General features: G+C 43.3%; 1 protein-coding gene across 5 annotated transcripts in view; it reads left to right on the top strand.

Annotated features, from left to right (window-relative positions):
* The window catches only part of SEMA5B (semaphorin 5B), a 376,386-nt gene that overhangs the window by 264,126 nt on the left and 96,068 nt on the right, over positions 1-16,192 (top strand). For all 5 annotated transcript variants that reach the window (XM_038422653.2, XM_043504940.1, XM_038422657.2 and 2 more), the window contains one exon: positions 12,638-12,700. In XM_038422653.2, coding sequence (XP_038278581.1) covers positions 12,638-12,700 — 63 coding nt within the window. The remainder of the gene's footprint in view (positions 1-12,637; positions 12,701-16,192) is intronic.

Genomic DNA, 16,192 nt, shown 5'->3' with positions numbered 1-16,192 from the left:
CCAAAGGAAAGTTATCATTTCCTTTTAAACTCTATTGGATTTTCCCATAAATGGTAGATCAGCATTGTCACTGATGGTGTGGACTTTGTCTTCTGTGGAGATTACCAAATATTTATGAGCATAGAAATGGCCTTATAAAGTAGTTTGCTCACATCAACAATAATCTATATGTTGCACTTTCAGGAACTGATATTTTCCTGACTGGTGTTAAATGGATGAAGAGGTTTATGATGGCAATTTGTAGCGGAAATGTTCTGGCTTTGGTAGGCAGCATTTTGCCTAAAGGGCTTTACCCTGACCACAATTCAGCAAAGAATTTAAGCATGTGATTAACGTTAAGCACATGCTAAAGCCCATCCTTGTCCAGCAAGGTGCTTTAGTTCTGTTGAAATCGACAGACTTCAGCATATGTTTAAATGCTTTGCTGAACAGAGATGGATTTAAATACATACTTAAAAGTTAAGTGAATGCTTAAATGCTTTGCTTAATTGTGCCTGTTGTGGAGTTTTGAGCACCCTCTATGATCCCTGCTGTCAGGGTGATTTAAGAGCTGTCCGCACCTCACAAGGTCGGGTCCAAAATGAGTCAGCACAAAAAGATTTACTAATGTAAACAATAGGAAATGCTGAAGTTTGTGCTGGCATAAGGAATATTGGAAGCTACCTTGGTGGTAGCGTCTCTTTTCAGAGGAGTATTTTAACTGAAGACACCAGCCCCCTGTAGGGTTATTGGAAAGGAACATGTAAGGGAGAGAAATAACTTTGCCAGCTCAAATCTAAGTGCAGGTTGATGGAGCTGGCAATCTGGGCTCAGGGTGCTGTTCATTGCACAAGCATAGAACCACAATCACCTCTTCCCTCCTGGACAGATGGAAGAAGCCTCCTCTGTGTATTCCTGTGAATTGATTGCCTTTAGCAGTCCCTGTAGACCTGATCTGGCAACATGCTGAGCTCCTTCCATTCCTGTAGACATTTGTAGGAATTGAGGGGGCTCAGGATCTTGCAGGAGATGCTCGGCATCTTGCAGAATCAGGCCCTGTGTTTGCAATATGTGCATTCCAGTCACCTCCAGATATAAATAACATAAGATGTAAAAATAAAAGTTCTTAATGAAAAGAGAAGAGAACAGCATGATTCTGGGCCTAGCTGCTGACATGAAAGGCTGTCAGCAGCTCTTATGGAACACATATTTAATGGAGGTGAGGATCATAACACCTGGGTTTGTAATGAGATACTTTAGAAATTAAAAATGGGTTTCATTTACCAAATATATATGCAGTGTAACTTATTTTTTTCATAGTCTTTGCTTTCCATTTTTGAAATGGTACCTTAGTTAGTTCTGGGAAAAAATTGTATTTTTGTAGTCCCAAGTATAACACAGGGATTATTGTGAGCTTAATCTACTACATTAAAATGCAGTCTCAAATTAATTATAGATGGCAAATCAATATTACAGGGCCAAAGACAGATCTGGCCTACCAAATCAGTGAGAGTGTTCCAGCAGAATCTGAGGACACACATGACATAGGTCACCAGGATTGTGTATGACACAGGGAGGTTCTGAGGATACCGGCTGTGGCACCTGTAGGTAACTGAGTAGTTGGATCTACAAAGGTCCCCGAGAAGTGTGTGCTGAGTGATAGAGTTTGAAAGCACAAGATACAATGGCGTTTTCAGATAAGATAATCCATCAGCGTTAAATAAATTCTGAACTAGATGCAAACTTTAGAACTGACCTCTATCACCTATTAAAACAACCAAAACCCAGACTCTCAATCTGAATATCTATGAACTTTAAGAAAGTTCAGATGTGTGTCTGTGGCTCATCTTTATGGTATTTTTAGTGTTCTCCCTTTAGCCACTGTTGCACCATGTATCTGAGATGATGTAAACATGACCCCTTTGGCTCAGATAATTAATTCTTCTCCCTCACATGGCTTCAGAAAGTTGCAGAAAAAGCCTTTTGGGAGAAGAACTATGTGTTGAAAGGAACACAATAACAGAGGTGGAGGAGAGGGAAAGCAGATTCACCTGTCAATTTTATGAATGAAAAGCACATGAAATGGCACCATCAATCCTCAGATACTGTTGCCAGAATTTTTAGTGCCAGCCTGCACAGATGGGTGGGCCACTCTGTGCATGTTTTTTGTGCCTGTCATTTTGTACAGTGACGGTACCCTTGGACTAGTCATTCAAACTCTTATAGTACAAGAATCTGGGCTTTCTTCATTCTGCATATGGATCCCCATGGTTTCATATGAGGTTTCCAGAACCATTGACAATAAGAAACCCCACAAAGTTTGTTTGGAAATAGGAAGAGAGAAAGGGTGAGGAGGCTGGAAGCGAGAAGTGGTGAAACACTCAAGGTTAGGAGGAACAGGGAGTGAGGTACTGGTGACCCCAGTCAGTCAGTCCTCAAACTGATAAATATTGCTTGCGTGTGTAGGCATGTGGGAGATGGGGAAGCAGCTAGAAGAACATTCATATTCTCCTGTTTTCTTGTTCTGCATCCTCCTACCAGCTTCAGTCACTTAACAACCCGGGCTCTATTTTCCATGAGAGCTGGTGTCTCACCATGTCATTCCATAGGCAACTGCTGTTCTTCTCCTGATTGACGTGCATATCAGGAGGTATGGAAATAGTCCAGTATGTGTTTGCTGTGGCAGTGAAACTTCAATGGCTCAGACAGCTGAGAAAATGAGTGAAGAATTCAAGATGATCCCAGCCTGTTGCTTAGTTAGTTTTCAGTGCAGCGAAATGTGGGAAGTAGAAAGGACAAGCTTACAATGAAGCCCTAGCAGTTTTCAGGGAGGCTTGCGATAGGGGTAAATCCAAGATGCTTAAGACAGCAGAAATGAAAGAAGAAACTCAGAAGTGGTTGCAGAGCTGAAAAGGGAGGTCTGGCCAGCAGAGGGATCTAGACAGATAGAATGAGTCCCAAAGGAGAGGTGATAAAAAGGCTGAGAGCTCAAAATCCTGGCCCTCCATGGGATCCTTTAGAGCTCATTGGAATGAATGGCCAGACTTCAGTTGGCTTTGAGACAGACCCTTGGTGCATGTTCATTCATTCATGTACAATTACTTTTTCCTTAAAAGTACATTAGCATTTTGGCTTTGCAGCTATATTTTTATTAGTGACAAGAAGCTCCAGGTTCCCCTTTGCTGGGTCTTTAATATGCTCTTTGAGTCACTGGAGATCATTGGAGTCACTCAGCCCTCAACCCTGTGCCTCAGAGCTCACCTGAGGTGTGTATACTGGCCTAATAAAACATGCCTTAGTGCTTAATTATCTTCTTGACTCTAATGAAACTTGACTTGATGAATGGTGCAGTCACCGGCAACATGTTCTGATAATTTGTTCTATCAGCTAGGCTTCTGTTATCAACAGCCTCATCAGGGGACTTGGGAGAACCTAAGAACAATGTTGTCCACAAAAGAAAACAACCCAGCACCAAAAACATGGCCTTTGGGACAGCAGCAATGTAACTGAGAGCAGAATCTGGCCCTCTATAGAAGTGTGTCTACTTTTCACACACAAGCTCAGAGTTATTCTGCAAACACAGTTCAAGTCAGAGCACAAATACATCCCTAAGCCATGTTTTTAGTGCTTAGGGACCAGATTATTTACCAAGGAGCAGCATCAATTGCTAAGGAAACCAATGATTCTTCTTTGAGTGATGGTCCCTATTGTATTCCACAGAGGGTTATGCACATGCTCCATGCCCCCAGAGCCGGAGCTTTTAAAGTAGTATTGCTCAGTGGTCCACGCATGCGCACTTCTATTACCTCGTGGTTTCGCCCCAGGCAAAAAAAAGATGGGGCGGACCATCCACATCTCCAGTGTCTTTTCACCACTGCATGGTCCGAGAAGGAGCTTCTGCTTGACCTCTTGTTTTAGTGATGCATTTTCAAAAAATTTTACACAACAGTTTTTATTTTTGTTCATAGTTAGGATTTTGTGGTTTTTCATTGTATTGTTAATTTCTAGCAGTTGTTGTAATTAAGAACTTGGGATGCTGCTTCAACAGTTTTTCCTGCCAGTTTCCCTCCTCCCCTGCCACCCCAGCTCCCAGATCTGGGTACTGGATTATGCCGAAGACACTGGGATTCAAAGTCTGTGCTTCCTGCCCTCACTTGTTTTCCATCAGTGATGAACACCTATTCTGTTTGAACTGTTTGGAGAAAGGCCACATCACCTGCAGGTGCAGTGTCTGCCTCTCCTTCCCTGCACATACATGGGAAGGCAGAGCTCTCTGTCTCAAGAAGTACCTCATGGAGGTAGCCACGGGCCAAAAGTTGGATCCTGATTGGGGAACCCACCACCCCTGTACATCGGCCTGAACAATTCAAGAGTGCTCCCTCTACTGCAGAGCCTCCATTTGGATCTGCTAGTACAAGTGCTATGGACCCTGCATCAGGGCCTACCTGTGAGCTACAGAAGCATGCACATATGTATGGCAGTAAGTTTTCCTGTAAATCCAAGGAGGACAACAACAGCAGGATCAAATGAGTTGACCATTTGGAGCTCTTGGCCCCAATATTTGCCTTTGGAACAGTCTCATTCGGCTCAGGAGAACTGCTGTTTCACTGTCCCACTCTTCTTCCAGTAGATGTTCGGAAATGGAGTTAGATGATGCATCAATCAGCCTGGCTCCAACAGTACTGGTGGTTTTGGAGAGATTCCCTTCATTGTCTCCAAACTCAGCCTTTCTCCCTGCCAGATGGCTATTTTCAGTTTCAAGAACTCCTGTGGAGAACAGCCAGTGCTCTTGAGATCCTCCTGGAAGAGGTGCAGGACAGTCAGCACCATTTAGTAGACATTCTGCACACATCGGCACTGGCAAGTATTGCCTTACTGATCAGTGATGCCATTCTTCAACCAGCACGCACTGTGTGGCATACCCCTGCCACGTGTGCACCAACCCCAAAGGGGACAGAGAAAAGGAACTACTTTCCCTAAAAGGGTCAGAATTTTTATTTTCACACCCTCCACTTAACTCCTTGTTAATACAGGCTGCATCAGAGTGGATCAAACAACACCTATGCTCCGCCTCAGCAGACAGGGAAGGTAAGAGACTGGACCTCATCTGTTGAAAGGCCTCCTTGGCTGAACTACAGTTCCAGATCTCTAACTACTTTGCACCAATGGCCAAGTATGACTTTGAAAAACTATGGTCAGATGGAAGAATTTGCAGATAAGCTACCTAAAGCGGGATCGTACTTGATTCCAAGAGATTATACGGAAGGCAATTTGGTCGCCAGGTCCATACTTTATGCTGCAGTTGATTCAGCAGACAAGTCCTCACGTGAATTAGTGTCTGGAATTGTTGTGAGGAGGGAATCCTGGTTACACTTCTCAGGTCTCTCTGAAGATGTGAAGAACACAATCAAGGACCTTCCCTTCCATGAATCACACCTCTTTAACCAGAAAACTGATGATTCCTTACACTCTCTAAAGGACTGTAGAGCCACCTTATGATCCTTAAGCATATACATACTGGCACCAAAGATAACATTTTATCATCTACCACCAGTCCAATGCTATAGAACTCCTCACTTCTACTGCCATTGGGCCTATGAACCTCCTCAGAAGCGCCCTAAGATACACAGCCCGTCCACCTGTTCCGGCAATTCAGAGCTCGACACAATGCACTCAGTCATTGCAAAAATGGTATTTCTGAGTGTGCATAGAGAGCAGTCAACCACTCTGTACATCAGTACTCCTACCCTCCATGCCTTTCGGGAGTCGTCTCAAACTTTCTTCCAGCCTGGAAAGCTGTAACAACAGACAACTGGGTCTTGGACTTCGTTTAACATGGCCATGCCATAGAGTTTATGACGACGCCTTCTCCACATCTCCCGTCCTAACTCCTGTACAGAGATCTCTCTCACAATAGTATTTTTGCCCTAGAGAAGGACTATTCCAACTATTTCCTGGCACCCAAGAAGAAAGAGGGATGAAGACTGACCTTGGATCTCTGTCACCTCACCTGCTCAATTTGCAAACTGAAGTTCCGTATGGTCATCCTTGCAGTCATCATTCCCTCACTCGAAAAAGGCAGTTTACAGCTCTCAACATGCAAGAAACCTACTTCCATGTTGACATACATCCGACACACAGAAGGTTCCTGAGGTTCAAAGTGGGGCATCGACACTTGCAATTCAGGTTTTCCCATTTGGACTTACCATTGTCCCATGAGTCTTTACAAAAGTTTTTCTCTTGGTAGTCACTTACCTACAACATCAGGGAATCCTGGTCTCCCCATACCTGTACAACGGGCAGTTGGCAGCATGGTCCAAAGAGGAAGCTCGAGTATCGATGTCCTAGCTTGTTCTACTCCTCTCCTCCCTAGGAGTGAGCATCAGTGTTGAAAAATCAACTTTGTACCCTATTCAATCCCTGGAATTCACAGGAGCTCATACTGATTCTACCTCCACCTGAGCTTATCTGCTACAAGACAGATTCTAAAGCCTACTGGACCAAATAGCCCTGATAATCTCCAACCCTTTGATCGTGGTCAGGACCTGCCTTTCCATCTTAGGAAACATGGCAGCGTACACATACATCATGCCCTTCGCTAACCTGCATCTTTTTTGTCTACAGCTATGGGCTGCAAAGAGCACCAGTCAATGGACATCATACTCAGCATTCCACCAGAAGTCAGCCATTGTCTTCGGTGGTGGCCAGACCATATACAAGTCTGCTCTGGGATGCCCTTCCTCCTATCCTTGTTGACCATGACCATCATACTCGATGCATCACCCTATGGCTGGGGTGCTCACATTGGAGATCACATGACACAAGGCACCTGGACCATGTGAGAGGCCAGGTGCACATAAACATTCTTGAACTTCAGGCTGTACACAAAGTATGCCATGTGTTCCTACCAGGTATCCACTATTGCCATGTCCTTGTCATGTCAACACCACCACAGTGTATTACATCAACCAACAAGGGGGCATGAGGTCCCCAGTGTTGTGTATGGACCCAAGTCACCTCTGAGAATGGTGCAACGAACATCATATCCTTTTGTCAGCAACCTACAGGCCTGGCACCCAGAATGTGATTGCAGAGTCTCTCAGCAGGAACTTTGCAACTGACCATGAATTGGAGTTGCATGACATGATGATTGCGGACATCTTTGATCATTGGGATAGACCTCCTTACATCTCACATGAATACCAAGCAGGGGAGGACTCGGTACCCACTCACTGGGCGACACTTTGGTCGTTGATGGGTCAGATAGGACGAACTATGCTCCCCCACCCCCCCCATTCAAACCCCACATCCTCCCCAAACTCTGTCAGGAAAGAACAATGACCATTCTGATCACTCCGTTCTAGCCTTACCAGTTCTGGTGCTGCCTTCTTCTCCACATGTCAACACCACCTCCACTCCTGCTACAGACATTTCCGGAACTGTTGACACAACACCATGGCAGATTCAGACATCCAGATCCATTGACGCAACACCCGACAGCATGGCTTTTGGATGGACACCTCCATTAGCATGAGGCTGCTCATTGGCAGTGCAAGACATCCTTTCCAGTAGCTGTATAAGAGCACGGAGATGCCCACAGCTTCAGGGGCAAAACCTTGCTGTTGGGCCCAGCAGGTGAAGCATATCCATTTGGCCTGACAGAATCACCTTGTAGAGTCCTATCAGACCAAATGGATATGCTTCACCTGCTGGGCCCAACAGCAAGGTTTTGCCCCTGAAGCTGTTGGCATCTCCATGCTCTTACACTATTTCCTCCATCTGCAAACCCTGGAACTCACACTCAGCTCTCTGAGTGCATGCTGCCACCATTAGCTCTTTCCATCCTCCAGTGAAAGGGCATTTGATTTTTACTAGAGCTGTTGATTTAATCGCAGTTAATGAAGGTGATTAACTTAAAAAAAATTGTGATTAAAAAAATAATAGCAATTAATCACAATTTTAATCATGCTGTTAAACAATAGACTACCAATTGAAATTTATTAAATATTTTGGATGGTTTTTCTACATTTTCATATATATTGTATTCTGTGTTGTAATTGAAATCAAAGCGTATATTTTTATTATAAATATTTGCACTGTAAAAATGATAAACAAAATAAATAGTATTTTTCAATTCACCTCATCCAAGTACTGTAGTGCAATCTTTGTTGTGAAAATGCAACTTACAAATGTAGATTTTTTTTGTTTTGTTACATAACTGCACTCAAAAAGAAAACACTGTAAAACTTCAGAGCCTACAAGTCCACTCAGTCCTACTTCTTGTTCAGCCAATCACGAAGACAAACCTGTTTGTTTACATTTACAGGAGATAATGCTACCCACTTCTTATTTACAATGTCACCAGAAAGTGAGAACAGGCATTTGCATGGCACTTTTGTAGCCGGCATTGAAAGTTATTTATGTGTCAGATGTGCTAAACATTGATATGCCCCTTCATGCTTCAGCCATCATTCCATAGGACATGTTTCAATGCTGATGACGCTTGTTTAAAAAAAAATGCGTTAATTAAATTTGTGACTGAACTCCCTGGAGGGAGAATTTGTCTGTCCCCTGCTCTGTTTTACCCGCATTCTGTGATACATTTCATGTTATAGCAGTCTTGGATGATGACCGAGCACATGTTCATTTTAAGAACACTTTCACTGCAGATTTGACAAAACGCAAAGAAGGTACCAATGTAAGATTTCTAAAGATAGCTACAGCACTTGACCGAAGGTTTAAGAATTTGAAGGGCCTTCCAAAATCTGAGAGGGACGAGGTGTGGCGCATGTTTTCAGAAGTCTTAAAAGAGCAACACTTTGATGCGGAAAAAACGAAACCCGAAACACCAAAAACAAAAATCAACCTTCTGCTGGTGGCATCTGATGATCTCATGATGATGAAAATGAACATGTCAGTCCGCACTGCTTTGGATTGTAATCAGGCAGAACCTGTCATCAGCATAGACGCATGTCCTCTGGAATGATGGTTGAAACATGAAGGGACATATGAATCTTTAGTGCATCTGGCATGTAAATATCTTGCGACGCCAGCTACAACAGTGCCATGCGAATGCCTGTTGTCACTTTCAGGTGACATTGTAAACAAGAAGCAGGCAGCATTATCTCCTGCAAATGTAAACAAACTTGTTTGTCTTAGCAATTGGCTGAAGTAGGAGTGAGTGGACTTGCACGCTCTAACATTTTACATTGTTTGTTTTATTTTTGAATGCAGTTATTTTTTTGTACATAATTCTACATTTGTAAGTTCAACTTTCATGATAAAAAGCTTTCACTACAGTACTTGTATTAGGTGAATTGAAAAATACTGTTTCTTTTGTTTTTTTACAGTGCAAATACTTGTAATCAAAAATAAATATAAAGTGAGCACTGTACACTTTGTATTTTGTGTTGTAATTGAAATCAATATAGTTGAAAATGTAGAAAACATCCAAAACATTTAAATAAACAGTATTCTATTATTGTTTTTAACAATGTGATTAATAGCGATTAATTTTTTTAGTCACTTGACAGCCCTAATTTTTACCCACCCCTTGACCACCCGATTCTGGAAGGCCTATTACGTAAATATCCACCCATTCAGCCCATCACTCCCCAATGGGACCTCAACCCAGTCCTTACTCTTTAATGAACTCTCCCTTCGAACTGCTGGCCTCCTGCACTCTCCCTGTCCTCTCCAGAAAGGTCGGTTTCCCTGTTGCCATTATCTCAGCAATATGGCTCAGCTATTTGGTGAGCTGGGAGCCATGATGGCAAAACCCCCCTTTTACCATTTTCCATAAGGACACGGTCTCACTGCAACTGCATCCCAAGTTTCGGCCAAAGGTCGTTTCACAATTCCACCCCAACTAACCCATACATCCACCTACCTTCTTTCCAAAACTACATGCCTTGAATGAGGAATGGCGGCTTCATTCCCTCGAGGTGCATAGGGCCCTGGCCTTTTACCTACAAAGGACAAAGTCATTCGAGAAGTTGGTCTCCCAAGCTATTTGTCGCCATAGGGGAGAGAATTAAAGGACAGGCCATTTCCACCCAGAGAATCTGTAAGTGGGTCTCAGAGCACATTATGCGTTGCTATCACTTGTCAGGGCTCTCCCCACCAGATGGGAGATGAGCCCAGTCCATGAGAGTGCAAGCATCAACCACAGCCCCACTACATGACCTGCCCCTTGCGGACATATGTAAGGCGGCCATGTGGAGTTCGGTACACACCTTTTCCTTTCACTGTGCTCTGGTACATGATTCTGTGATGGATACCTCATTCAACACAGCAGTCTTCCATTCTGCAGTTCAGCCATCTTCCTCACACCCTCTGTCTCTCAAAGTACTGCTTGTCAATTACCCCATCACTTGAAGAAGACCTCCAAGCAGTACTACTTCGAAAAGCTCTGGTTCCAGGTGCATGTGCATAACCCTTAATGGAATACAGATCAGGACCACCCATCTCAAAGAACCTCCAGTTGCAGGCAAGTCACCTCCCCTTTCTGTTTTCATTTTGTCCTGCCAAGCGCTGTCATGCTAAATGGGTGCTGTAAAAGAGAGTGCTGCTTCTGAGTGTTTCTGAAATGGGAAGAAAACCATCAAATAAGCAATTTGCTGTGGAGTTTGTGAGGTGATGATGGTCCTTTTTTGTGTGGTGGGGTGTTGGGTTGATTTTTGTTTAGCTTGTCAAAAATTAATTTTAGGCTAGAGAATATTGTAGCTAGCTGGCTGTGGTGATGGGACTGAACCAGAACCTAGAATCCAACCCCCCTAACTGTTGTGTTACATCTCTCTGATGGGAGCTGCCAGTTAAAATTCCACATCTGGACTGAAGGGACTGTTAGAGTAATCTCCCTACCTCTGATGGTGTCTTTCCCCTATCCGGATACTGCAAAACTGTTCCTTCCAGTGGAGACTTATCCCCAAGCTTGTAAAATACTTGAATAGAGCAAATGTTTGGCCTTTGGAATGGGCTGAGTTGCATTAAATGACAGGTAATTCCCCAAACAATTCCCAGGAAAAGTTCACCCCCCATTCCCTCCATATTCCAGTGCAATGCTGTCTCTCTCATGCAAACACACATACAGACACTCGCTTTTAGTTCTCCAGCTTGAACGGAGTGCTCTGATGATAATATACAAAGCACAATTTTAAGGACCAATATATAAACAGTCCCAAACACTTCCCTACAAAGTGCTACTTAATATAAATGTGCTTACTGGGTGGCGCTATCTACGTCCTTGGTTATGATTATGAGAAAGTGTATTTTGTTGAATTGGGAAAACTAATAAGTTCCCTCTTTTCTGCAGGCACTCTTCTGCCTCCCATGGGAACCTGGGTTCATCTTGTGTTAACGGGACAATTTCTGGAAACACCCAGGATTAAAATATTGGCAGCAGTCAGAAAGTGGGGGAAAGTTCAGTTCTAGACCAAACGTTGCTGCTATTACCAATCTTTGTTATGAGCTGAAAAAACAAAACAAACCTGGCTCCTTTAGGGGAGTTTGGATCCATATCTGAACCTTACAATCCTGGCCCATCTTTCGTTAGAGGGCTATTTTTTTAGCACTCAGAGCAATGTACAGTATGCATGTTGGTGTGTATTTTCACTGCCAGTTATTAAAGCTAAGAATATTTGTTTGAATTTTTTTTTAAATGCTTAAAGGGGGGAAAATGGAGAAAGTGGTAAATGGCTGGATCGGATGCTGATATTTTTTTAAGGCTGCAAGTTGCTCTGTGTTTGATGCAGTATTGCTGGGGGGGTCTCACTCATCTTTCAAAGCAGTCCCTATGGGTCAGATCCTCAGCTGGTATAGATTGGCATAGCTCCACTGTTGGCAATGCAACATAGCCAGGGCTTAAATTCTATATAGTATTTCCTGGAGCCCCCATTCCACATTCGGGGTGCTGAGTCCCCCTGGGGCTCGGGGCTTCAGCCCCAGGTTTAAAAATATTTACCGGAGCTACACTCTGGACAGCTCCAGCTGAATTTAAGCACTGAGCATAGCCATTTTACACCAGCTAAGGATCTGGCCCAAGCACTCCACATTTCTTTAGATTACAATCACCTTGAGGTCTCTTCCCCCATATTCCCTCACCAAAATATCCTTCCATTTCTCATCTTATCCAACTGATTTTGCAGTGTGACTAACACTAGGTTTCAGTAATAGGGTGATTATCTCATGGGCGCTTTTAAGAAAACTACAAATTTGTGTAAAATTATTGTTGAATACCTATGACTTTGCTGTCAGGAATTTTTGTTGTTGTTCCATTTAGTGCTTAAAGCTGGTACTTTTACACTGCACTGTACCTTTAAAAAGCGCAAAGTCCTGGTGTATGGGGCTTGTGCATTGGACCCTTCCACTTGAATTATAATCAGGTGTTGTATTTACATGCAAATTAAAATCTGTTCTCTGTTAACATGTTAGTTGCCTCAACCTCTGGACCGTTCATCTATATATCATTTGTTTGCACTGTGAGCACAAGAAGAATATTTATGACATTATGTTTACTGTCCCAGTGCCTGCTGCAAATTGCACTGCATAAATTGACTTGAGATGCTTGCTCTTGTTTCTTTGAGTCTCCAGATGTGGTTTAGCCAAGAAGCAATAGTTCACACTATTATCATGTGACTTGTACATTTTGGTTTCCCAGGCAACAGAATGGGGCTCAGATGAAGACACTAGGAGGTCCTGTCAGAGTAAAGGAAAAACTGAGGTAAGTTTTGCTTTGGCACAAAGAGGCTGCAGTTAAATGATTTCCTTCACACCCTTGGAAATACGTGCAGGGAACATCAGACACCCGCTCAAGTTTGTAAATCTGCAGGGTTGTAGAGCCTTCACAAAAATGCATAAGCTACATAGAACCAGCCATTTCAGAGGCCCTCTGTTCCAGTTATTAGACCTGCTCTGCATGAAATTTAAAGGTAATTCAGTGCTGAAGGGGTGTAATTTGTGACAAATCAGAGAGCAGAATGGTGGCAGACCAGGAGTAACATTTATCGTATAGCTGAGACTGATCAGGTCAGTTTACTCTTGGTGTGAGGCAGTCAGATTGTGGATCTCAGCCATGTCAGTTTGCATTCGGCTTTAATTACAGACAAGCACATGTCCTGGTATAATTCATTCAAACAGCATTGTTTAATCTGATGACACAAAACAATTCTCTACATCAGGGACATTGCAGCATTCTTTATAAGATAGGTCCACCTTCCTAGAATGCAATTCAAACCAAAAACAGTCAATGTAAAGAGCTTGGATTCCAGCACATCTGAATTTGTGGGTGTGTTTGATTCAAGCTCAGATCTGCACCCACAATTTGCAAATGGCCACTATCTTCATAAGAAACCCAAACAAACCCCCAGATCTGAAAGCTGGGAACTTCAGGGTCTTTGAAATTATTATTTCTGTATTACAATAGCACCTGTAGGCCCCAACTGAGACTGGGGCCCCATTTTGCAAGATGCTGTACATATATATAGTATATATATTTATTTAAAAAAAAAAAGCGTTGCCACAAAAAACTTAGTTTAAACCAGACAGACAAACAAAGGAAGTTTCATTGTCCTTTACGGATAGGCAGCTGAAGCAGAGGCCAATGGAGCAGCTCATCCAGGGTCAACCATGAAATCTGTGGTAGAGCCAGACCTTGAACTTAGCTTTCCTGAGTCCCAGTGTGGTACTTTAACCCCAAGCTTAGCTTGTTACCTTTTATGTATTGCATTCATTTTTAAGCACACACAATGAGTTAGCCTGAATTTTGAAACGTGGGCCAATCTCTGATACTAAGTCTCTGGCAAACTTGGAGCTAAGCAACGCAAGTGTCATGGGGCATCAACTAGAGCGGGGATGGGGAACCTTTTTTCTGTCATGGGCCATTGACCCAGAGAAAAAAAACAATCATGGGGCCACTCACTCGCTGGGAGGCTGTGAAGACTTGGGGCTTCCCCCTCACAGCAGGACAAGCCAGCCCTCATGGCTCCAATCCCATGGGAGGGCACTGCAGGCTGGTTTAAAATTAACGAATGGGCTGGATCTGGCCCATGGGTTGTAGTGCCCCACCCCTGAACTAGAGTATTATAGAGCATCTGCATTATACAGATAAACGTCGCCATCACTCTAGAGACATTGTGGAGCTAAACAAGTAATCTAGCCAGCCAGCAAAGGATGAACTTGGGGGGGGGGGGGGAACAAGATGGGAAAGAATTTAAAAAATCAAGACACTGGGAACTTTTTAAGTTGAATCTGAAATCTTCTGTACTTACGTTTTAGAATACATAAATTAGTGAGCATTTTGCTATCACTACCCAGTGTGGTTTCAGAGTAGCAGCCGTGTTAGTCTGTATTCGCAGTGTGGAATGCGGAAGAGTAAAGTGGCATTCCATTGTTCATGAAGTACTTGAATTTATAACCAATATTATTTTGTCAAGGCACAGAGTAACCCAGTGTGAGATTCCCACGCACTAAACTGAACACGTCACATGATAATTTCCCTTTTATCTTTTTAACGTCATGTCAGTGGAAAGCAATGGTCTGAGTGTCTGTTTTTTTGCTGCCTACTCTGTCCCTGCAGATCACATGGCAGAATTTGACAAACATTTCACAAGAGGATAATGTTCTGAAAAGTTGAGTTCAAACTCATTTTGATTCGTAGCTTAGAAGATCTTAGTGCATGCAGTTGGCCTTTGTTTGCAGATGTGTCTTGAATCCATCTTACAGTTCTCAGGGACAATAGTTAGAGTGGCACTGAACTATTAGAAGCACTAAAAGCAGACAGGTGTTGCCTAGTGGTCTCACAACAAAACCTGGAGCTAGGCAGGAGGGAGGAAAGATGATCCAGTGGTTTATGGTGCTAATTTGAGACTCAAGAGAGCTAGGTTCAATTCCTTGCTCTATCAGTCTTTTTATGTGACAAATGACTTAGTCTCTCTGTCCCTCATCTGTATGATGGGGATAATAGCCCTGCCCTACCTCACAGGGGTGTTGTGAAGATAAATACACTGAAGATTGTGAAATGCTCAGATACTGAAATAATGGGCCCCAAAGAGAGAGAGAACCAAGAGTCCTGGACATCAATTACCCCATAGCTAAATTATTTGACCTGTCTGCTTTAGTTCCCCCATTCAAACATGTATTTATTTATTTATGCTTTTCAGGGAGGGGTTTTCAAAGCCACCTAGGGTATTACAGTGCCCAGACCCCAATCATTTTCTGGCAATTGAGAATCTAAATCAGATCCCTCGGGTACCTTAGAAAATCTTACCATAGAGTGCCTGGAGCTTCAGCCTAAGAATACAAGTCACAGTTTAAATATTAACAAGATACATGGTGAGCTGCTCACATATTGCCGTAATAATGAGAACTGTAGTAGTAACCCTACAGCTGACCACCTATTGCATGAGGCTGGGTGCTTGCTCAGGTCCAAGCCACTTCGGGATTGCAGGTTAAAACCAACATCTTAAGGTGTCACCTTATTGGCTGGCAGTGCATCATGTGACATTGTGCTGCCTCTTTCTCTGTCTTTCAAGTGATGTCACATTGTGTGTGTGGCTAGCATGAGTTACAGGGTGGGGCATGGGGAGAAGTGACCCCGTTGGGTCAAAGATGCGTTCATTGTTGCTAGCGAGGAGCTCAGCATTCAGTATTTTTTGGTCTATCATTAGCTGAGGTTCCTCTCTGGTTGTATAACAATCAGACCCCACCACTGGTCATTTTGCATAGTACACGGAAACTGGCAGTGCTCTGAACATGTTGCTCTGGGGTGAGTGCTAAATTATTTTGAGCTCTCCAAATTGGCATGCCTTTCCGCTAGGGACTGAGCGGATTGTGTGGGAAAACTTCAGTGGAGGCTGCCTGAAATGTACAGTTGTGAGAGTCCCAGGCTGTATGGCTGTCAGTAATACAGAGGTCAGAAAGAAAAAGAGAGACAAGGAGCTAATAGTGATTGGGGAGCAATAAATCTTACTGAGGGAAGCACCTGATTAAAAGTTCAACTAGAAGAAATCCTACCAATGCATTCGTTGTATGCTTGATCAGCAATATGCTCTTATTCCTCTCGTGCATTCAGAAGCTAGGCTTTCCCATGTGCTGAGCTCAGATACAAGAGCTTGGCGCTGGTATTCCTGTGGGCCGGGGCTGTAATTGGCTATCTCCAGGTGTGGAGTGACTTTTCTGCTCCAAGAGAATGTTCTCTGCAGGCTGATTCCCATGC

This window comes from Dermochelys coriacea, chromosome 11, assembly GCF_009764565.3.
Source record: "Dermochelys coriacea isolate rDerCor1 chromosome 11, rDerCor1.pri.v4, whole genome shotgun sequence".
Lineage (NCBI taxonomy): Eukaryota > Metazoa > Chordata > Testudines > Dermochelyidae > Dermochelys > Dermochelys coriacea.
The sequence above is the reverse complement of the archived record's forward strand: the minus strand, read 5'-3'. Positions and strand labels throughout refer to the sequence as shown.